Here is a 24010-nt window from a genome sequence, read left to right on the forward strand (position 1 = left end):
GCTATTTAAAAAAATATATAATTTAATTCGATCTCGGTGCTTCAACTGCGCTCGGAGGGTTTCCGTCGTGCCCTAGGGGAGAGAACAGCGGAATGGAGCAGAGGCTGTCCCCCCCCCAAGATGAGCACATGAGCCGGGGCAGACGAGAGAGACGGTCCGTCGTCTCGTTTGGTTATTTACAAGCATGTTTACCAAGATTAAAGTATTTATTTATCCATAAATAGGTTGTGATGTAACTAAATATATAATTATTTCTCCTCTACAGTCGCTATTTTACATTTTAGACTTTAAAATGCGCGCCTGCTCGGACTGCCTATTTTCTGTCTCGTCTCAAGGCCAGTCCAGGCCACTTGACTGACAGGTACCTTGTACATGCCCACTTTCTGGAGAAAAAAAAAGCTACTTCGAAATCATTTTAAATTGCTTTTTTTCCTAGCTTCCTTTGGTGTGAACGCGGCATAAGAGTCTTGGCGGATTAATAGGCAGGGATGTCGGTGGTCAATGACTTAAAATAAACATGCTCTGGCCCACCCATGTAAACACACAAGGTGGGAACCGTTGGATTAGAGAATACATGGTTACACAAATTCCTGTTAAAGAATGGAAGTGGTTGGATGTTGGGGGTAACTCACTCATGCATAGGCAGGAGAACACCAATAATAATGAGGTGCTAAAAGCCTAAGACGATGAACAATGAAAAAGAAGAAAAAGTCTGCACACTCATAGCCACAATGCTGGAAGTTTATTAACAGAAATCAACGTTTCGACCTGTATACTGTAGGTCTTCTTCAGGGAATGCAGGAAGGGGACGTACTGTACAACAGTTGTGTGTAACTCACTCATGCAGGAGGGGACGTACAACCGTCTCTCCTGTGGTGTGGGCCTTGTAGAAGAGGGTGTAGAGGTAAGGCAGCAGAGTGTACCGGATATTCAGGTAGTGTTTCGAGCTCTTCACAAGCAAAGAATCAGCGCCAAAGTAAGCTGGATCCTGAGGCTGGAGACAGAGAGGCAGCAGGAAAGACAGAGACATACAGAAATGATCTTCATGGAGTAGGACACCACCAACACAACAAATGGAAACTGTCCTGCCATGTAGCAGATACTGTATACTGTACCAGTTCACAAGCAAGCAGATGAAGGTGAATCCAGTTCTGATTACATGGTATTTCTCCTTTCTATCTAACAGGCCACAACAGGTGAGATTTAATTTGACGCTCTCCCATTTGAAAAAATGTGCAATTGTTTTGCAAAGTTCTCAGATATTGCACTGTCCTGTCTGTCAAATAATTCATGTCAAACTATTACCATCGCATTTCTGATCTTGTGCTATGTTTATAACCATCCAGACCTGGGAGAGGTCAGCTTTTTGTCCCCAGAGTCAAAACCAAATAAATAATAATAATTCACATGAGTGCGCATGCAAAGTAAACTGTCACAAAGACTTAATCTCCGGCCTGATAAAACAGTGATACTGAAACCAGGGGAAAAATGTGTGGCTGGAGCAAGTGGAGTGGAAAAATGTGAAAAAGTGGGGAGATGCATAAAGATGGAGCAGAAGATGAAAGACGGGTAGAGAAAGGAACAGGGGGAAGAGAAGTAAAGGAGAAAATGAGGGCGAAGAGGACTGAGATATTGAGGAAAGCAGACAGACATAGAGAGAGAGAGAGAGAGAGAGAGAGAGAGAGAGAGAGAGAGAGAGAGAGAGAGAGAGAGAGAGAGAGAGAGAGAGAGAGAGAGAGAGAGAGAGAGAGAGAGAGAGAGAGAGGCTGTCATCTTGCTTCATGCCTGTTGTGTTGGGATATTAGTATTATAGTATTAGAGCAGTGATTCCCAGCCTTTAGGCTGAAAATATCGCAAATGGTTCATCAGATAAATGCCAAAACACTAAAAGTTAATTGATATAACATAATTATTACAAAAAAAAGTCATGTACTGTACCAAAAATGTCATGGTACAGTATGTTCTATAAAATATATATGTAAAAGGTATAATACGTTAGTTCCATTGATCCAAGACAGAATTGATTGGCGCCGTAATCGCCTTTTGACGCCGCCCGGTCCAAACGCTGTACAATGAAAATAAAAAAAATAAAAAATAAAAAAATAATTCTGCTGGCTTCATTCGCTGTCTAAGTTGGGACACCGTTTTTAGAATCGTAATATCTCGGATTCTTCTTTTTGGCTTAAAACAAGCTGGATTTGGGAGCCGATAGGCTTCCAATTGAAAACTACTGAGACTGGGTTGGATGACAGAGAGGTAAGTTGACCTCAGAGAAAGAGAAAATAATTATAAAGGAAAGCAGAGCTGACCTGCACGCAAACGAGAAAGAACAGTAGAGAAAATTGACTGACATAAAGATGAATAGGGATAAACCGTACAGAGGAAAGGGAACAGGGTGGAAATAAAGTCAAAAGAAGAGCACATGCAGAGGAATCCTAAGGGATTGAGATGAGGAAATGAAAGCACAAAGGAGCAGAAAACAATAAAGGAAATGCATACATTGAATACATATAAAGTAATAGAACAAGACATAGAGTATAGTTTTCTTGTTTCTTGTTTTCACGGTATCTCAATTGCACGCCCCGTTCCTCTTTCCATCAGTGTGCTTTATCGTTCCCCAGGGCCACTTGGGGATTCCCTTGAAGAGCAGGATACTCTTATCAGCTCCTTCCTGGAACACGGCCCTCCTCTCATTCTACCGGGTTGACTTCAACCTTCTTTTCTATTCTGTCCTCATTTGACCTCTCCATTATCTCCTCCTTCTCCTATAGTCCTATATAGTGGTGTAATCTACAGAAACTGATCCCCTCTAACCTGTCCGTTACGCCTCTTCATTTCTCCGACCACCACTCTGTAACATCCTCCTCCTCCATCTCTCCTTCCACTCTCCCACCTGCGCTAAAACTATCCAACTACAATCTGTCGCCACTCAACTCGGCTTATACGCGCCCACTCTTTTACATTCTCCCTGATTCCTTCTTGTCTCTCAAATGACTCTGCAACCTCCTCCTTTCTCTTTACTATTTAATCTGCCTTCGCTCCTCCAAGCCGGCACGGCTATGTGTATGCCAGATACCTGGTTATCTGAAACTCTCGGAGCTGAGTGAACATGCATGCTCAGAGCAGCTGAAAGTCAAGTGCCAATCAGATGACCTCTCCCACTTTAAATCACAGCCTCACATCTCATTATCCACTGCTACAGTGAGTCCTCTTTCTACTGATTTCAGTCCTCTCTGCAGCCTCCAACCCAATGAAGCTCTTCTCCACCATCTCCTCCGTCCTTTACCCCATCCCTCTCTTCTGAAGCTTTCATCACCTACGATATGAATCTCATCAGCCCGCCTGTTTTGAGTGAGTCACATTAACACCATAAACTCAGGCTGCATGTCATCTGCATTCAAGTTAGTTACTCCGTTACTCAGCTTCTCAAGAAACCCCTACGATGTCAAGACCACATACTGGTATCACTCCTGTATTTTCTTCAAAAACTTTTGAGCAAGTAGTTTTTAACCAAATCTCGCTCCATGTATCAGAGAATACTTTTGGATGCCAACCAGTCTGGATTCAAACCTGCCCCTTCCACTGAAACATGTTGCCCAAACTGGCTTCCAGTCCTTATCCTTATTGACATACTGTACCTGCAACATTTGACACCCTGGCCAATGCTCCAAATGCCCTAATCTTCTCCCTACTGCTACTTGGTAGGTTGGTCTCAGTTGGGCATTCATAAGCCTGCTCCACACACTCCATCATGAAACTGGCCAGCACCCTGCAGCTGGTCTTCTCTATGTCCTATTGCAGTACCCTAAATAGGATCACTGATGGTTGAGAAGAGGTGCTGCCTGAAGGTCAAACAGTCCCAGAGCGCCTCTCTCTCTCTCTAAAACCCAGGCTGGAATCCCCATTAGGACATGACTGTTTGTGTGATTGGCTGAGCACGGAATGTGATGTATGATGCCCCTCACTTCACACGAGTGTGATTTTTTTGTTGACTGCATGACTAGGGATCATGCCACTCACTCTGATCTTTCACTTTGTAAGTTACTCTGGATAAGAGCATCCGCACAGTAAATGCCTGAATAGTACATGTTTTAAGCCTTTAATTGTGCAGTGAGTGTGGGTGATTATAGCAGCTGAAAAAGGCCTCTCTCATCATGGTTAATCACATATGCACTCACACGCCTCTTGGACTGTGTGGAAAATAATGGATTTGTGCATGGCTTGCCTTGCGATGAGAACCATAATTCAGCCAAAGCATAGGTCACTCATCAGCTTCCTCATTTACGGGAAACCTTAGTTCAGATTCATCCCCATCATCCTCTTCATCTCCCTTTCTTCCAGCAACCACCCCTCTCTCAGCTCTTTCTAATTCTCCCTGTCTCTCAATACCCTGTGCTATCTTTTGCAGCAGTGATGATGAGAATGGAAATGTCACACAAGAAGAAATATGAGAGCATCTGTTTCAACGCTGTCAATGTTAAGAGCCAGATTCACCTATTGCAAAGTTATTTGTGCTCATGTACGTTAATAGCCTGGTATGCCATAACAGCAACACCAGGGAAGCTAGTTAGATGTTTTTTTGTCAGCAGATAAGCAGTGACGTTAGCCTGGCTATATAGTGACGTGGGTTCTCCGGGTGCATCTCCTGATTTACACACGGTGAGCCGGTGAGGCCATTAATATGATATTCATCATTCTATAAACTGAGAGTGTGTCTGTGTGATCTATAAATAATGAGAAACAGCACTGAACCGGGGGCAAATGGTAACATTCAAGGTTGATGATTAAATTGGTATTTTTGATCTGTACAAAACAGAATACTGAAAGATGTATGCATAACAATTTACAATTTAGGCATTTAGCAGACGCTCTTAATCCAGAGCGATTTACAGTAAGCAAGAACAAAAAACATGGTAATACAATCATCATGAATTATACGTAAGCTTAATAACCTACAGTAACAGCGGACTATCTATATAATGAAACTATATGTGTATGCAGTACACTATAGAGTGCTACTGTATGTCTACATAACAATACCAAGATGTGGTGCAGTTGAGATGCCTTATATCACTGGTACCTTGTAACCCTCGGCGTTGTGGTTTCGGCTGAAAGGGTAGAATGCCCCCACCTGCATCCAACGACGACACAACTCCTCATTGGTGTCATCAAAGAAACCACAGATGTCAGCTCCAATCTGCAAGAACAAAACAAGGAAAGCAGATTGAAGAAGCACGACAGGCTAACTTGACAAGCATATTTGGCCATATTCCCAGTCAAACAATCTTAACTGTAAATTCAACATAATACACGTCATCTTACACAATTACGTCTCTTGGAGCAACAATGTCACTTTTGGTTTTATTTATTTGTTGACGGAGGGTTAGTGTAAACACAAACATTGTTTTGCTACCACCACCTACGTACAGTATGACTAGTTTGAGTGTTTGTGTAAACAGAAACATTGAAGACAAAAGTGAGGACACAAATTGTGATTGTCCAGAATGAGATGATGAATGATGATAAGCGCCCCTCACTATTTTTGAGGGGCGCTAGCCCCTCCTATATTCAGCTTTTGCCCCCACACGTCTAAATATTTGCCATTGACAATGAAAGGAGAAACTAGAAAAAGTGCCCCTCAGGGCACAGGTCTCGACCAGGGCAGGTCAGGTTGTGGCCTCCTGGTGGCGCTATAATAGGCCAATGTGAAAAGGGTGACATTTCTTCTTATGCCTTGGATGGCAATTGGATGATTTGAGGCATTTTGTTCCAAAAACGTGTTTTGCAAAAATCCACCTATTGGTGGCGCTATAACAGGCCAATGTGAAAAGGGTGGGATATATTCCTCAGTCCAGTAGGAAAGTATGTGAAAGATTTCACGTAAATTGCACACTCCGTTCAGGATTTGAGGCTTTTTGTTAAAAATGGGCCAATCCTGCAGTTTCTTCAATAATAACATACTACTTACTGGGGCTGGGCGATGTGGACAAAATCAAATCATATTGTTAGCCTATAATAATATTTGTGGGATTGCATCGCAAATAAGGCTTATAAAATTAAAACCAGGAAAAGACAACATGCAATGTCACGATATTATGTTGTCAAAATATATCGTTTTATAGTCTATCATGACATTGCAATCATTTTGATATGTTGCCCAGCACTAGTACTTTCTAATGTCACTTCTCTGTGTCACCAAGCATGCTGTAAAATGATGGCAGGTGCGAGTTACGTTTATCTTTTACAATGGTTTTCCTATTTTCAGTTCAAATAACTCAGGCTTTATTGGCAGACAGTACTGTAGACAGTGGTCTTTATTCCCATAAATTGCAACGTGGAGTGGAGGAGACAGTCAATGGGCCTTTTCACAGAGGCTGCTTGGTATTGTTTACTACCAGCCACATTTTACAACAGACTCAATTGGAGAGAATCGATCCAAATACCATTTCTCCCTTACTCTATGTGCATTTGTATGCTGCGTGTGCGACTGTGCATGTGCAAGTGTGTCCAGTAGGCTATGAATGGCTTTTACAAGACCCCCCAGTGATCATTGCTGGCTGGCTGTGTGTGTGTGAGTGTGTGAGTGCATGCGTGCGACATAATGCATGAGAAGCCCCCTGTCGCTTTCTTACCTCTGTTTGCACCCAACGTTTTGGCAGATTTGCCTGTATACAAGGACTGCATCAAATGGGTATGTGTATCGCCACACTGTAAGTGGGTATGAGTGTGTGTGCACTGCATGTGTTAGTGTGTGTATGTGTGACATCTTTTAACAGCCATTTTTACAGATCTCATTGTATTCATATTACTGTACGTCTAGCCTGCCTTGGTTTCCACACCACTTCTTTGTTTTGCGGCTTTCGCCTTTATTTTATATCTTTTATAGAGGGACAGACAGTAGGCTGACAGGAAATGGGGGAGAGAGATGGGGGAGTGACATGCATTCCTTCCTTCCTTGCTCCAGAATTGTGAGACGTGTGCTCGTGTCCCAATTCTGTCCCTATTTGGTTATGTCCCCGGGTCCTCGGCAGATTTAAGAAATATTCCCTTTGTGTTACATTTATAGCGACCACACCATGTCTGCCCCAATGCTTCATTTATACTACTCCATACACGTTTAGGTACCCGTTCTTTTTTTTATTAACCCGTTATGCAATGACTAGCACCATTTTATTATTATTGACCACTTTTTGCCTTCATAATGATTGGACAATATATGGTACGTCACAATATGTATTATATTGCCTATAAACACACTCCCCAGGATTGCGTTGTCAATGCCGATGTTCAAATTCAGATCAATGGACTATATGCACAGTTGCACACATAATAACATAACTCTTCCTACTTCCGGGTTGCTTCCCTACTTCCTTCACCCTCCAGGTGTTACCGCTGATACTAATGAAGGCTCAAGTTCTTTCCAAAATGGCATGTGTACTGTGTACTGAGCCCATTGCGCCAGGCACTGAGGAGAAGGGGGCAATGTCGTTGAGCAATGTCTGATGACATCTCTCTCCCCCTGCCACAGGGGCACACCCCTTATGCGATGCTCAGCCAATCACGTTACAGACTGACACAGCCTGCAGACAATCTCGATGCAATCTCTAGAATTATTAGTTGTTAACTAACATAACTAAACTATGATAGCTAAGGAACCTCTTGGACTCCGTAAACAAATGGAAACATGTTGAGCTAATGCAACCCTGCTGAAATAATAGAAATATATATAACATTGATTCCCATTCATTGTACAACTGAGCTCTGGCTTTGCAATTTAGTTCAGATATAAAGAAAATCAATGTAAACGCAAAATGCAACATGGGCTGCACTAAAACCTAATGAAAACAGCCCTGGACAATATTTTCCTCCCTGATAGCTAATGCAATTTATTCCTCCAGCTTGTAGCTCCATATTTTTGCTACTTTCTCTTTTATGGTCAGACTAGGTTGTATGAGATATTTTAAAGCAATCGATGATTAGGTATGGCTTGAATATGAATGTCTTTGCCAGGGGATTATAAAAGCTGTGCACCACTGAAGTATTGCATACCATCAATCTACGTGCACTTTCTGCAGAGGGAACTGAGGGTATTTCACCTGGGGCTATGGCAAAGTTTATTTTTCCGATGAATCTACAACTGAACTGAAATATATATGAGCTAATATATAATATGAGCAAAAAATTCTGTTTTAGTGACACTATTAACATAGAATAAATATTTCATCATACATTTAGGAGGTAAATCCAAAGCGGCTGCAGACATCCTTTGAAAATTGTAAACTCACATAGGGAACCCCAAACAGGCCAAACTCTAGCATGCCCGGAATGGCCCACTTGATGTCATTCCAGTTGGCAGCATTGTCTCCCAGCCAGTGACCAGCATATTTGCCCACGCCAGGGAAAGAAGATCGTGTCAGCATCAGGGTGCGGTTCTCACCAAACACCCGCTGCAGAGCCCTGCGGAAGAGGAGCGGGAAGAGGGAATGAGCAAGAAAAGAATCAGAGACAGAATCAGGAGATGCAGAGAGAGAGAGAGGGAGATCAGATAGGGACAAGGTTTACTGTACATTATTATTCTATTTGATGAGGAAGATCGAAGCATCATTGATTACCATGACAATACAAAGCCCTGATGATGTTTACAATATGTGTCTCCTGCCAATAATAATAATAATAGTAGACGGAGGAGGGGAAAATGGAAGGAATTAAGAAAGAGACAAAGAAAGATGAGCTAGCTTTAAAAGCTGAAAGAAGGAGTCAGCAAACCTAGGCCCCTGAGGTCTTGTGAATCCTCTTCACCATCAGTGAGCGTGCATTTGCATTTTTTTTGTTCATATCTACTTTATATTATACTTTACTCAATACTTTTTTTCTTATTTTTATCTTATTTCTTATCCAAGTGTGTTTGTGGTGCACAACTGGTGTGGGTTCCTGCATGCATGCTTCTGTGTATGTGCATGCGCCACTGTGTGCATAATGGCATCCACTTGTGACAGCGGTTTTGTAGAAATACCTCAGGGGCAGCTGTCATTGTAGCAGGGGCCTGGGGCCTTTGTTTTGATACTCTAGACAGTGTGTGTTTTGCAGACACCAAACCTCACATTATGATGGACCAAACTGCATGGCAGAGAATGATAAAAAGGCAGCGATTTGTGATTGAAACAGAAACAACATGGGAATCCCCGCCAGTATTAAATCATGAGGCCTTTCATAAAAAGCTGCTCAGTGAATGATAATATCTGATCGATTGTTGTACAGCTGTGTATGCTTCTGCTTGAGCTAGAAGTGGTTCAGAAAGCATACAAAAAAGGTTTTAATACAACAATTCTGTAATGAGGTGTCTGGTAGTGTACATTTCATGTATGAAAGCATCCCACCTGTGCAAAACATTGTATTTTGTGTGTGTCTACTCTGCATAGCAAAACTATTGAAACAGCAAGCTGTTGTGTAGACCCTTTGAGAATCCCCAACTGTGCCTTCCAGCCGGTGTCCCACATGGAGAACTGTATGTGCCTGTGTGTGTGAAGACTGCAAACTGAAAAGTGTATTTGGCAATCAATTCGGCCCACTGGCAGAGCCTGATTGGTTGAGCCTCAATTAGCTGAGGCAGAGGCTGTAAATTGCACAGGTGAAAGGAGTTGGCCTCATTAGGCCCACTGGCAGAGCCTGAGCAGAGCCACACAAACACACACACACACAGTGATGTATGATGATAAGAGAGCCACTCACCCACAAGTGTGATTTTTAGTTTAGGTAAAAAAAATTGGGTGGTTATTGAGGGGCGGGTTTAATGTTTGTTTTTAGTTTGTTTTAAAAACGCCATTGACAATGAAGGGAAAATGTACATCATCTTGTCCCTAACACAAACATTAAATGCCATTAACAATAAAGATAATGTAATGTTTGTTTTGTCACCGTTTGTTTTACATCACCATTCCTAATCATAGCAACATAAGTTAGAATTTATATTAGCGCCCCTCACTTCACAAGGGTGTGATTAAAAAAATATATATATATATATATATATATATGGGTTTCTTTGCAGCATTCTTTCCTGCCTGCTTATACCACATTGATGCTGCTGTGCATCTCATCCTTGCATGATGCAGTAGGCTAATATCCATATTATTAGCATTAGCCATTACTGTGCATTATAATTCTGTACGGCAAGGCCAACTTTGCTCTGCCATGGAATTAGTATCCATTCCCAGATGTAGGAATCCCATTTAATGATGAGTATCTATAGATTCATGGGTATGACTTGAATCCAACTCCACATTGGTAATGCGTTACACTGATGCATCTGCATAGATTGGTAAAAGTCAGTGGCTCTTAAGCTATTTCAGCCTAGGACACAAATAAGACTTTGATCATTATCAGTCTGCTATAACCATCTTGACGGTCCTATAGGCCATATTCAAAGAAAAACAGTATTGGTGATTCTGCACAATAAACGTAACACTGTAGTAATGGATAATGACATGCCCAAAATTGTTACCAAAACACTGAATGATGTTACAGTTTACAATGAGACAACTGACTGTCCAGATAGCTCAGTTGGTTGAGCTCTCACCTTCCGACCACAAGGTTGTGTGTTTAAATCTGGGTAACGACAACTTATTTCTTATTTGTGCATATTGTTCTTATTGCGTATTGTCTTCTTTCTTGGCCCCGCCTTATCGCTGCTTGCAGCTATATTTATTATTATTATTTGTATGCTTTAGATTCTAAAGCACTTTTTACTTCTCCAGAACCACAAAGAAATTAAATTCTTAAGCTTAGAAAGTAATTTCTTTGTGGTTCTGGGGAAGTAAATAGTGCTGCAATAGTCCTGGCCAAGCCGGGCCATGGAACCACTCACTGTTCAGTAGCCAGCACCATGGAGTATCCATAGAGGCTGTGGACATCGTAGTGGCTCCCCCAGGTCTGCTTGGCATCCATACACAGAGTTTTACTGTACAGCACCTCATCCAGAACCACTGTGGGAGGAGACAGCGGGAGACAGGGGCAAGGGAAGGTCAGGCCAAAAGGATGGTGAGAGGTTGGAGGAATAGGAGAAAGGGGTAAAAAGTTAAGAGAGTGACATATACAGTAGGAGGGACGAACAGGATGAAGGAAAGAGGGACATAAAAGGAGGAAGGTGAAATAAGACAGAGGGTGACAAGTGAAGGCAGAAAATGAGGCAAGGAAGAGAGTCATAAAAATGGAGTCAGGGGAGCATGCCTTCTGCAGTTATGATCATCCTGTCTGACACACAGAATAAAAGACATGGCGAACAGTCATTATCACAATTTTACACCGGGGACTCACTACTTCAAATGAGGTTTCCTCGGATCCTGAACGGATTTCCTTGGCTACTGTGGCTAATCTGTCAAAATCTACCTCACTTCTCCATGGCAGCATAGATGCCGACAGGATTCTTTTTTTCACCCTTTGCACTGCGGATATTTAAAAGTGCTGCAGCAAGACGGTAACAGAAAATAGCATCCCCTGCAGTCAAAACACCCCAAGCTGTATTCCTCTTAGTCATGGGTCCTATTTTAATCTTGCTACAACATGACTCTTGGCCCTAATCCCAACCCTCTATTTTGAAGAGAAAGCAGAAAGAAAGAAAGAAAGAAAGAAACGGAAAGAAAGAAAGAAAGAAAGAAAGAAAGAAACGGAAAGAAAGAAAGAAAGAAAGAAAGAAAGCTGTTTTAAGACTTAACGGTTATTGCGGAAGAAGACTTAAGATATTATTGCAGTTCTAAATATAAAATGTGGCAGGTCTTACTGGGTGTGTAGGGAGGGTAGTTGAGGCTATTATCATCGCAGCCCTTCGTTGATCCTTTCTTGAAGTTAGCCACCTCATTCATGTCCTGCAAACAAGACATGGTATTGTAAAGCCCTAACCACACCAAAGGGTCAAGGCAGTTTTAGCGCTGTCCCTGCGGTGTGATATGTCTTGTTGCACGTTGAGCCATGCTGACCCACGTCGACCCTAGTGATTCAATGCATGACCTTCAATGGCCCAAACCACACCAAAGGGTCAAGACGGTTTTAGTGTTAACTCCTTGCAACCGTTTGGACCCAAGGAGTTGCATGGTGACCCTTTGGTGTGATTAGGGCTTAAAAGTTTAACCGCTTTCACCATGGTGTCCTCATTTTGCCTAAGAAAAACTTGTTTTTTACACGCACGCACGCACGCACCTCCCTCTGTATTGTGTCTTCTACTACAAAAGTAAGTGCACTCCTACCCAGCAAAAACAAATAAATAAATATGTGCATGATAATGACCTACAGACCAAGAAGTAACTTCTGCATGTTGCAGTGAATAGCTCACTGGATGGGGAATGGGCCAAATGCTCTCCTTTCTTTCAGCAAATAAATCGTCCTCACCATAATGAGGAGTTTTACATAATAATGAACCATTATGAAGAAAGACCATACACTGCCAGCTTACTGGTCTTTATCACAGCACGTGCGGGTTATAAGAGCTCACATGCCAGCTCAGGAGATAATGCAATGGCATACAGTTACACATGGATGAATTCGCACTGAGGATTTGTACTGTGTATTAAAGATGGAGTGCAGTGATGTTTGTACTTTTTCTGTTTTCTATGTGTCTATGGAGTTAACATTAGTCCGTTTTTTTTAATTATCCCACGATTTTGCAACCCATTTTTTCACCCAATGTAATCCTAGGCGCTACACTTCCTCTGCCAACCTGGGGAGGGCAGCGGACAGACCTCATGCTTCTTCTATGGAAGTCCAAGCTGCTTCTTTTAACCTGACAGGGGGATTTTCCCCGGCCCGACGTAGCGCATGGGAGGATTCAGGAACACGTTATTCCGACCAGTTCCTTTCCCCTCCATCAGGCGCCCCGGCTGGCCAGGGGGAGGTAGTTTAGAGACCAGGATTACTTAGGGGACACGGGGAGAACATGCAAATGCCCTTTCGCCAACCCCGCCTCGGGTATGGGCACTGATGACGCGGAGGAGAGGACACGCCCCCAGCGCCCACAGCGTCTACAGCGGGAATCGAACCCAGGACTACCGACTGTGCCGTGCATGTGTCTTCCCTGTGTATTTAAGGTTTCTTCCTGAAAGCTGAAAGCCTTTGAGTTAAAAGGCCCAATCGAAATACACCACTTTAGTGATATCATAACCCTAACCCCGCCCCCGTTATTATTATACAACAGCTGTGGGCGAGGCTTAAGTTTAGGTGGGTGATTTGGGGATTGTTTACATAAAAAGGTTTGAGAACCACTGCTACACAATATGTGCAATAAACCCAGAGCCACGTTAGTGATGCCATTTAGAGGTGACTTACGATCCAGAGGGCATCGTGCTTGACCTCGTTGTAGAATCTGTCATACTCATCAGCCCACCAATCTATACAGTTAGGATTGGTGTAGTCTGGAAATACTGTCTCCCCAGGCCAGACCTGAGAGAGAGAGAGAGAGAGAGAGAGAGAGAGCAATAGAGACAGACAGAGATGAGCAGATAGGATATGACAGGAAAAGACAACGTGACACAGAGAGAGGCAGAGCCAGAGTAGGAGCAGGAGGGGAGACGGAGAGAGCGAGCAATGGCGTCTGTTAATGCATGTGCGCATTTATCTTCTGATCATTAATATTAGTAGGGATACTGAAATATAATGTGTTGGTGCATGAACAAGCCCTATCGTATTTACCATACTATAGCCCCAATTCTAACCTTTAGACCCCTTAACATAGCTGATACATTAAAACAACAGTACAGCAAAACAATGAGTATATTTACGGTATTTTATTTTGTGTACAAAGCTTTCACCAACGATCAAAAACATAATATAGGCTACTGGAGATCAGAATCGTTAGTACAACCAAAGTCTCGCCCCGAACTAGAGTCAAGATATGTTTGAATGTTAATAATACAAAGGATTGGGGTGACTGCTGGCTGAGTGGTCCAGGCGCATGCCACATATAGGCTCTGGCCTGACAGCGTGTCGCGTGTTCAAGTCCCGTTCATGACAAACTTTGCTGCATGTCTCCCCCTCTTTCCTGTCTTTCTTCACTTGAAACTATCAATAAAAGGATATAATAATACAAATTATTGATATGATTCACTGTTCGAGTATCCAGGAACCAGTAAATCACGTGGTCTCTAAGACACAGCTCCCATCCACTCCCATGTTAAGAGCTAATTCCCAAATGCTCCCTTCCTGTATATCGTTCAACTTCCTCTGTGACTTTTCGCAAACATGTAGCGAACGGCTCTGTGATTATCAACGGTCGGGCATGCGATCGTAGTAGAGATGAATATTCTGTGACTACTTAAAATGTAAGGATGCTGCTCAACCAAGTCAGCCTTCAAGATATCTAGAGACATATTTTTTTTGGAATGCGCCCATGGTGTGATTAAGGGTTAGTGCGAACTGCCGAAACAATGCTGGAATGTCAGAGGAACAGCTCAAATACTCGCAAGGAGATGAAAATGGAGATGACGGGTGGGATTGTGGAGGACGAAGAAAGGGGAAGGAGAGACGGGCCAAAAGAGAGAAATCAATAATGCAATAGAAATCTCCAGACACGACAGTGTTAGAAGTTGTCCTTAATGACATACATTGAGAGCGATGATTAATCCACTGAGAAAGGCAGAGATCACTGTGCGTGCGTGCGCGCGCCTATGCGACCTTGTCCAACAGCATGACAATCTCACAATCCAGTGTATAAAAGACAGCTTGTGCATTCACCACAACAATACACAATGCATTTTACAGCCCACATTGTACACGGCTTGAATCATGCTCACATGGACACGCATGCATGATTGCATAGTCTCACACACCCACACACCCTTCTACAGAAGCACAAACATGAAAAATGTGCCACCAAGAAAAAATATACTCCTATATATATAATACCCCCCCCCCCTCGCCCACACACACACACACACACACACACACACACAAACACACAAACACACACACACACACACACACACACACACACACACACACACACACACACACGCTCTTATGACAGGTGGACAGAAACCGAAGGTCAGAGTATTATTGATTGAACCCAGTTGTCCCCATCTGTCTTATCGGGTGGGTCCTTCCTTTAACCCACTGCCAACCGGAACAGAAGATGCAGCTCACACGCGTAACGTAAGTTAACAGTACTCTCCTCTCCATGCAGTGTTGGACAAGTTACTATACAATTAGTTTGTAGTTACTACTAAAAAATAGAAATAAAAAAAGAGATAGTTTGATATCAATATTAAAGCTTATCAGACGGAACATTACGCCAGAAGCAGTTGCTGGTTGGATTCCTTCTGACGGAATGTTCCGCCACGAGCAGCTAATTGGTTAATAATTTGGGGACCCCCCAAAATAAATTGGGGACCCCCCGAGGGTTTGCAACCCCCAGGTTGAGAATCCCTGCTCTAGTAGGGCTAAATTTGAAGACCTCAGTTGACGGCACATGGGGTTCAGGTACTTCAGCTACGAACTGCGGTGCCAGGCTATTTCGAGCTTCAAAAGTCAGTATTAAACTCTTCAAATCAATTCTAAATGTACAGGTAACGAGTGCAGTGAGGCCAGTACCGGATGATTCTGTGATGCAGGCCATTTTAAGATTAAACGGTAATGTAGAATCAATGTCTATATTTGACCTCTATTAAACAGCATGAAGGGTGCGTACGTGCGTGTGTTGGGGGGGGTCGTGATAGGGGAGGGGAGGGGATTTATATTGGTAGTCAGAAGGTAGTTAAAAAGCATGTGAATGGCAGGCTTAGAAGCCCCACGGAGGGTCTCTAAACACATGTTCTGAGGGGATATGCGAAGGATCAGATGTACCAGGCTGCGTGCGGGCTCACTCTGGGTTCATCCAAAATGAGGATGCATGGAGTTATAAGACACACACAGCAACCACATTCATATTTACCCTGCTTAGGAGATCTATTCACACACATTGGGGAAGGAATGCCCCCTGCATCCCTTCCCCAAACCACAACGGAAACAAGCCTTCAGCATTTGTTGAGCCTTTTTTACTTTTGAATTCATTTTCAATACCGTGTTAACTCAAAGAGCACGCACACACACACACACACACACACACACACACACACACACACACACACACACACACACACACACACACACACACACACACACACACACACACACACACACACACACACACACACACACACACACACACACACACACACACACACACACACACACACACACACACACACACACACACACACACACACAGATTCAATGCTAACCTCTCCCAGTAGAGGTGTTTTCCCATCTGACTCAGTGACCCAGGCATTCTTCTCTGTTCCACGGTCATAGGAGTCATATGACGCATTCCCTACCCTCCTACTGGTGGCAATTGCTGGATCCTGGGGGTGACAATAAATTACGTTATTACATAACTGTAATGGTCATACAGGATCTTCACACATGTAAGTTGACTGGTAGGCCTAGACTTTAAATTGCAAAGACAGGAGGATGCTGATCATTTCCATGGCTAGTTGTGCTTTTTGTCTTTGCCAGGTCAACGAAGAAGACTGTGTTCCTGCAGGCTACAACCCACCACTCACACAAGCCTGAGTATAGGACACCCAGTCTGGTGAAGACCTCTGCTCCAAGCAGAGCCCTAGTTTAGTAGTAGTAGTATCCTACATTCATTAGTACAGTCAACTGAGGATTACGGTTATTGTTTCCACCAGGCCGAACGCATGGGGAAAGAGTATGTTTTGCACTCCGTGTGTGTGTGTGTGTGTGTGTGTGTGTGTGTGTGTGTGTGTGTGTGTGTGTGTGTGTGTGTGTGTGTGTGTGTGTGTGTGTGTGTGTGTGTGTGTGTGCGTGCGTGTGTGTGTGTGTTTGTGTGTGTGTCCGATGCCAAACTTTGCACAGACAAAGTTGTTTCTGACTTGTGGTCTAGTATTGTGAAATCTACTGTATAATGAATCTTCAGGATTACGGTGCATCTTACCAGGATAAGTATGTATCTCTGGCCCTTGTCATGCAGGTAGTCGGCAAACTGAGGCAGATCCCTGAACTTGACGCTGTCATAAGTGAAGTCCTTTTTGTCCTCCATGTAGTCTATGTCAGTGTACTGAATATCCTGGAAGTGAAACACAAAAGGACATTAGAAAAAGGTGTAGAAAGTGTAAACGACAAACAATATTTCAGTTGAACATGCATTTAGTATGTGGATATATAACTGCAATCAATGAGCATCCCTATTTTACTTTTTGTAGTAACATTATAGAGCGGCGCAGTCCCTCCCCCTTTCAGAACAACGAACAGCCCAGGAAATGAAAACACAATGCATTTCCCCATAGGCAGTTTATTTATAATTTATTTAAAGACCTTTTAAGCGTCATACGAAGCCAACTCTTGTCGTGACAAATCATGACAAGGTCTTTAAATAAAAACTGCCTATGGGGAAATGCATTGCGTTTTCATTTCCTGGGCCGTTCGTTGTTCTGAAAGGGGGAGGGACTGCGCCGCTCTATATTCTTTAAGCCATTTTCACAGCAGGGAGGCCAGGTTATTGGGGCTTCTTAGCATGAAAAGAATTGGCAACCGCATTGTGTGTTACTTTTTCTTAGTTGTGTTGACTGAATTGTAATATTTTAGGCACATTGCATTTTAATAAGCACAGGGTGGGGTGAGACAACAGAGGTAACAATGCGGGAGGAACATGCAGGGATTGCACTGGGCAGCACGGGCACAGGGGCGTTGGGTGGCATGGGCACAGGGGCGTTGGGCGGCATGGGCACAGGGGCGTTGGGCGGCATGGGCACAGGGGCATTGGGCGGCATGGGCACAGGGGCGTTGGGCAGCATGGGCACAGGGGCGTTGGGCGGCATGGGCACTGGGGCATTGGGCGGCATGGGCACAGGGGCGTTGGGCAGCATGGGCACAGGGGCGTTGGGCGGCATGGGCACTGGGGCATTGGGCGGCATGGGCACAGGGGCATTGGGCAGCACGGGCACAGGGGCGTTGGGCGGCATGGGCATTGGGCGGCATGGGCACAGGGGCATTGGGCGGCATGGGCACAGGGGCGTTGGGCAGCATGGGCACAGGGGCGTTGGGCGGCATGGGCACTGGGGCGTTGGGTGGCATGGGCACAGGGGCGTTGGGCGGCATGGGCACTGGGGTGCTGGGTGAGACAGGCTCAGAGGCGCTGGGCGGCATGGGCATGGCGGGTGGCCCGGGCACTGGAATGCCTGGTGGCACGGGCACTGGGTCACTCTCTACACATGACTCAGTTTAGCTGCAGTGCACCGGGGTTTCCACCTTACTGGACAGCTGGGGCCCTGTACATGGGCACGGGGCCATAGCATCGAAGTCCAGCAGGGGAGCCTCTGTGTTGATGAGCAGCAGTGCAACATTGATGGCGGCAAGCAATAGCGGAACCTCTACGTCGCTGGCCGACAGAGGAGCCACCGCAATACTCTGTCTGGAGGGCCCACGGTTCCTCCTGAGAATGGCCAGGGTCAGGAAACACAGGGTCGAGACAGGCATAACAGACAGGCTGGAGGCTAACAAAGTCAAGTCCAAGTGACCGCGGAGCCGGCTGGGCAGTAGTGGCTTGGAAACTATCAGGCTGCAGAGTAAAGGAGACTGGAGCCACCGGTCCACAAAGAGCCAACTGAGAGAGGCGACCCACATCGCACTGCCACCTGAAGTTTCCCATGTGCTGGGCAATTTTGGGGGCCTTCTTCCAAGTGATGGCAAGGGATTCCAGGAACTCTGGATCCTCGTAAAAAAACTCTCTTGTTATTCCAAAATCATCCCAGGAAAATGGCAGGCTGGGCAGATGGCTAACTGCTGGAACAATGACTGGCCAGCCCTCCTCTGCATCAGACAACAGATCATCTTCCATGGCAGATGGCCTTAATGGCTTGCTCCAGACCGGCGACATTGTAGCAAATAACAAAAAAATCCAATCTGTCCACTGAGTCCAGAATGGCCAGTTTGTACTGTCAGAAATCAACAAGGTTTTGGTAGGAACAAAATGCAGGACACAAGGCAGTGCTGTTCTGTGGTGAACATTTATTCACCACAGAAATGCAAACTCCCAAGATCGTACAGAGGACACTAACACTATGCTTACAAACTGGCAAAGAGGAACAGAACACAGAAGGAAATATCACACAGGAAACATTTCAAAATAAAGCAGTGTGTGACACAGCCACTCAAATATTTCCATTTGTAACACTTTAATGGCATTCTCCCAATATGTCTGGTGACTGTAGATCACAGTTTGGTCTACAGACCACTAGTGGTCCAATGCACAATTACAGGGGGCCATGAAAAAAAAATCATACGGTAGGTGTGAGTGCCTCATATAGAAGCCCGAACTAGATGTGAAGCCCGAACTAGATATGAAGGCTGTGTAACCCTAACCCCTAACCCTTGCTACAAAACAGGCACTCCCAGACCATTATCCAGTGAGCACACTGCAGCTGGCTAAAAGTGAACGGCAACCGTCCAGCCAATGCATTTATTGTAGTAGAGTAGAAAAACACCTCAAAGCGGGAGCTAGGCACTAAGCCACCAGAGCTATCGTTCCTGATAGCTCCAGTAGGCCCCGTCTGCTCCACCTTTGAGTTGAAAAAATATGATTGTTAAGGGCTTTAGCTACTTGGTTGCTCGAGGCGAAGCAAAGCATGAAGATGATTTAGAAGATAGCTTCTCTGTCAGCTGGCATGTGTCTATTCAGCCATGGGACCTTGATGTACGTGCTAGCATCTTGGCTAATGTGTTTCAGAACTTTGTGAGGACCCTGTAAATGTTATCACATTTAAAAAAAAAAAACGTTTTGGGTTTGGGTGTGTCTTCATGCTCGGTCTCACTCCGTCTGTTGGCTGCCAAATTCTTCTCCATATCGAGAGAGCAGATGGTTGGCGATCCCTGCCAGATCTTTCCGCCTAATGGTAATCAGCTCCAGACATATTAGGGAGAATGTGATAATGCCCTCTGTGGTCTATCTGATGGATATCAAATATGTCCCTGAGTACAGAAGGAGTGAAACCAGCTGCATCCCAATGCGTTTTAGACAGGGAAGACATATTGGCGATTATCAGAGTGAAATATTGAAATGGGGTCTGAGGCGGTTTGTCTTTGGGCAAATTGTCGGATCACATAATTTCAACCAGCCATTGTTGGCCATTGTAATAATGCGTATCGTATTATTGTGTTGGAGCTGTCCGAAACGGCCATTCAGAGATTACGATGTCAGGGCTCACCACATTCCTTGATTTAGTCTAGCTTTCACCTGCACATACTGTAGGCCTGTCACAAATGTTACAGGATCGTCTGATTGCAATTATTAGATTTGTTTTCTGTTTTTTTAGGGAGGCTAGCCCCTCCTACATCCAGCTTTTACTTACTGTCCACAAACTTCATCTTAAACGGACATAATTCCCATTGACAATGAATGCATAATTTTACGTCAGTGAGAAAATAGGCATAGTAACGTTATGATGATGTACGATGATAAGAGCGCCCCTCACTTCACACAGGTGTGATTTTTTCACTTGTGTGTCTTGTCGAGTTTCCTCGTTGCTGAGTGAGTGTCAATAGAGGTCCGTCCTTGTCCCTTCGTCTTCTTTTCCTCACTACCAGACATTACAAGGTTATTTTACCATAAAATAGACTTTGATACTACCATAAGTAGTGTTTAAAATGTAATTTTCTCGGTGGGGTTCGGAAAGGACAGAAGAAGCGGACCTCTCACACTGACATCATCACTAGGCGTCCAGTCACAATTATTTTAGTTAATCGCAATTATGTTACATGATCAGCATAATTGTCGTAGTAGTTTTCATGTTGAAAATATTGATATTGATTTTTTTTTTTTATGCAGAAACAGCAGATCTTCAAGCTCACACTGCATTGTTGTGTGTTGTGAGCTTGTAGATCAGTTATTTCATTTTGTTATTGAAGGTTTAGTTGATTATATCAGTCATTTATTTGTTTGTCATATCTGCCCTGAGCAACTTTTGTTTATCTGCCCTGATCAACTTTTGTTTACGATGCCTAACAAGTCAGGATGTCCTGATATTCAATGCCAAAACACAATTCAATCGTTAATCACAAATGTTTGACGACAGTTAATCGAGAGAATCATCAAGTGAAATTCCATGATCGTGACAGCCCTGCTTGATCAGTTATCTACCGCAGTGGTTCTCAAGCATTTTCCCGACAAGGACCCATCGGAAAAGGTGTTGTGCCAGGCGGGACCATCCTAAAATAAGACATAATGCACAAATATCCTTTTTGGTGCTGAGCGTAAAATATACACATACAGAATACACAGTGGTGAAGTTGTTAGCCCTGTCGCCTCAAAGGCCCCGGGTACAATTCCAGACGCTGTGGGCACCAGGGGCGTGTTCTCTCCTCCGCATCATCAGCGCATAGCCTAGGTGGGGTTCACGAAAGGGCCTTTGTGTGTAGGGTTTGCATGTTCTCCATGTGTCCCCTAGAGTAGGTAACCTCACAAAAAGCATGCAGTCCTCCTAGTCTCTATATACGGCCTCCCAAATGGTCAGCCGGGGAGGAGGGGAATGGTTGGAATAACGTGTTCTTTCTACATGCCACGGCCTACTGTGGAAACTCCCACTGTCAGGTGATAAGAAGCAGCCTGCTCACTGCATGAGGATATATTGAAGGAAGCATGTCAGTATGAGGCTCTCTCCAGGTTGGCAGAGGGAGAGTAGCGCCCGCCGCCCAGGATTTCAGTTTAGGCAATTGGCATAGGGTGAAAAATGTGTTACAAAATTGTGGGATTTAAGGAAAACTAAATACAGAATAGATACGACGTTGGACCTTAGTCTTTTTCAAGTTACTTTCACTACTTGAAAAAGAATAGAACTTGTTGGAGCATTTAAAATGAGTTGCTTGCGAGTCCTCTCCCATGCCATGATTGATGTTTTATTATAATTTTTGTTTTGATGGACGCTAGCCCCTCATACAGCTTTTTGTCCTTAACTCGTGTCACCATTGACAATGAAATGGAGAATTTACATAGATGAACAAATCGGCTATTTTGTCCTAACATAAACATTAAATGCCATTGACAATGAATGGAGAATTTACGTCATATGTGTCAGAGCACTTTTTTGAGCCAGAAAACCCCAGACCACATGCAGAAAATCTAATGTATATCATAATCCCTTCATAAAAATGTTTAAAAAAAAACACCACTCATTTGCTGAAAAAAACTTAAGTGAGGTGCTGGAGTCACAAATGGATAATGAAAACATAATAAAAAAATGGAAGCTCCGCACACTCAGATCTGTGCACAATCAATACATATATTTGCAAGCTTTCGGTCTATACTGTCCTTCTTCATGTCACAATCCCTTTAAAATAAGATCTGGTTGCAAAAGGGGTGAAGTGGGCCTTTAAATTAGTTTTGGAAATAGCAGATAGAGACTGTACAAGCTAACAACACTTTACATCATATACACATTGACTTGTAGATCTGCTAATTTTGAATATAGCCAAAGTGATTTCGTCATTTTGCTGGGGATATCGTAGAGGAACGTGTGACGCTAAGCAAAGCAAAGCAAAGTTCTTTGTTTACCCAGGGAAGTGGACTAAGCTCGAGATGCTTGTTTACAACCACACCCTGCTCATAGAACATTTCATGGTAGGGGTTCAATGCCTTGCTCAAGGGCACTCAAGGGACGCTATCCCACATGATCAGTCTGCCAGGAAGGAAAAAGTCCATCTGAGGTGATTTATCTCAGAGGGGAAATGGTTTGCAGAGGACATGTCAGGATAAACAAGCTAACAAAGGGAACTCAGCTGATTGATCTGCGATCACAACTATTCAGAGACGCTTGATAACTACCGGTCGAGAAGATTGAACTTGGGGACCTATATAAACACTCTCCATTATTTGACGGAAAGCTTGATTATCCTGTCAAGCTAAAAGGCCACCCCTATCCGTCCGAGTCTATCGAGCCCCCTGTTTCAACGTTCACATCACGTCTCTGTTGACAGTATAATGGTTAAGCCTCTTGCCTCTGAACCCCCCCCCCCCACACACACACACACGCACACACTTCAGAGAAAGCACCACACAGAGAGACGAAAACATCAACTGAAATTAAATAATAAATTAATAAATCAATAAATAAGTGCTAATCGTGTTTTTGCCTGGGGGCTTTAATTCTACCCCTGTACTGCTGGAATTCCCTTCTTTCCAAAAGAGATCAATGGAAACAGAAAAAAGATGGGGGAAAGGAAAGGTGAAAGCCATATCACATGTCTCTGGTTCCCAGAGAGGTGTTGATGGGTAATGATCCCAGGCTTGTGATACAGTTGGTGGATTATGCCCTGTGGCCTCTCACTAACAGTCTGTGTATTGGCTGATAACAGCGCTTACAGTAAGACCCAAAGAGTATTTTCTGCTCTCTGTATGCATGCCTGTGAATGTCCAAAGATAGGCCTGTCAAAAAAAATCGATTCGAGTTAGAATCGCGATTCTAATGCTGTCCGATTCAGAATCGATTCTCATTTTCCAAAAATTTATTTTTCTTTTCTTTCACAAATGTACCTGTGCATGCAATGCATTATGGCCTGGGTTTCTGCATAGTGCATTTACTACCAGCTAAGCTAAATTGTATTTATTTTACACCTGTTTTAATACTAATGTATTGTTCTGGTATTGAGTGAGAAGAGATTTTGTAACTTTTGTACTGGTTCAAATTTGTGCAAGCTAAATACATGAGACATGTTCTTACTCTTGGATTTAACCTTTGTGTGTTTAAATCATTCAGTTGATAAAACCTTTACAATTATACAAGCTTTTTACTAAATGTACTCTGCTTTCATGCCAGAAGACTGGAGTAGATCATGCTAAAATTCTATTTAATTGTTTTTAATAAAATAAAATAAACTGCTTTAGAATCGAAAAAATCTTTTTTGAATCGAGAATCGGAAAAATCGAAAAGATCGTTTTTGAATCGAATCGTCACCCCAAGAATCGGAATCGAATCGAATC

General features: G+C 43.6%; 1 protein-coding gene across 1 annotated transcript in view; it reads right to left on the minus strand.

Moving 5' to 3' along the window:
* The window catches only part of si (sucrase-isomaltase), a gene marked incomplete at its 5' end in the record, with an annotated part of 80826 nt that overhangs the window by 41461 nt on the left and 15355 nt on the right, over window positions 1-24010 (minus strand). The window contains 8 exons of the mRNA XM_080771875.1: window positions 840-994; window positions 5081-5197; window positions 8286-8457; window positions 10862-10979; window positions 11774-11858; window positions 13312-13425; window positions 16260-16379; window positions 16976-17107. Coding sequence (XP_080628001.1) covers window positions 840-994; window positions 5081-5197; window positions 8286-8457; window positions 10862-10979; window positions 11774-11858; window positions 13312-13425; window positions 16260-16379; window positions 16976-17107 — 1013 coding nt within the window. The remainder of the gene's footprint in view (window positions 1-839; window positions 995-5080; window positions 5198-8285; window positions 8458-10861; window positions 10980-11773; window positions 11859-13311; window positions 13426-16259; window positions 16380-16975; window positions 17108-24010) is intronic.

This window comes from Protomyctophum bolini (genome assembly GCF_963924005.1).
Source record: "Protomyctophum bolini genome assembly, chromosome: 9".
NCBI classification, from domain to species: Eukaryota; Metazoa; Chordata; class Actinopteri; order Myctophiformes; family Myctophidae; genus Protomyctophum; species Protomyctophum bolini.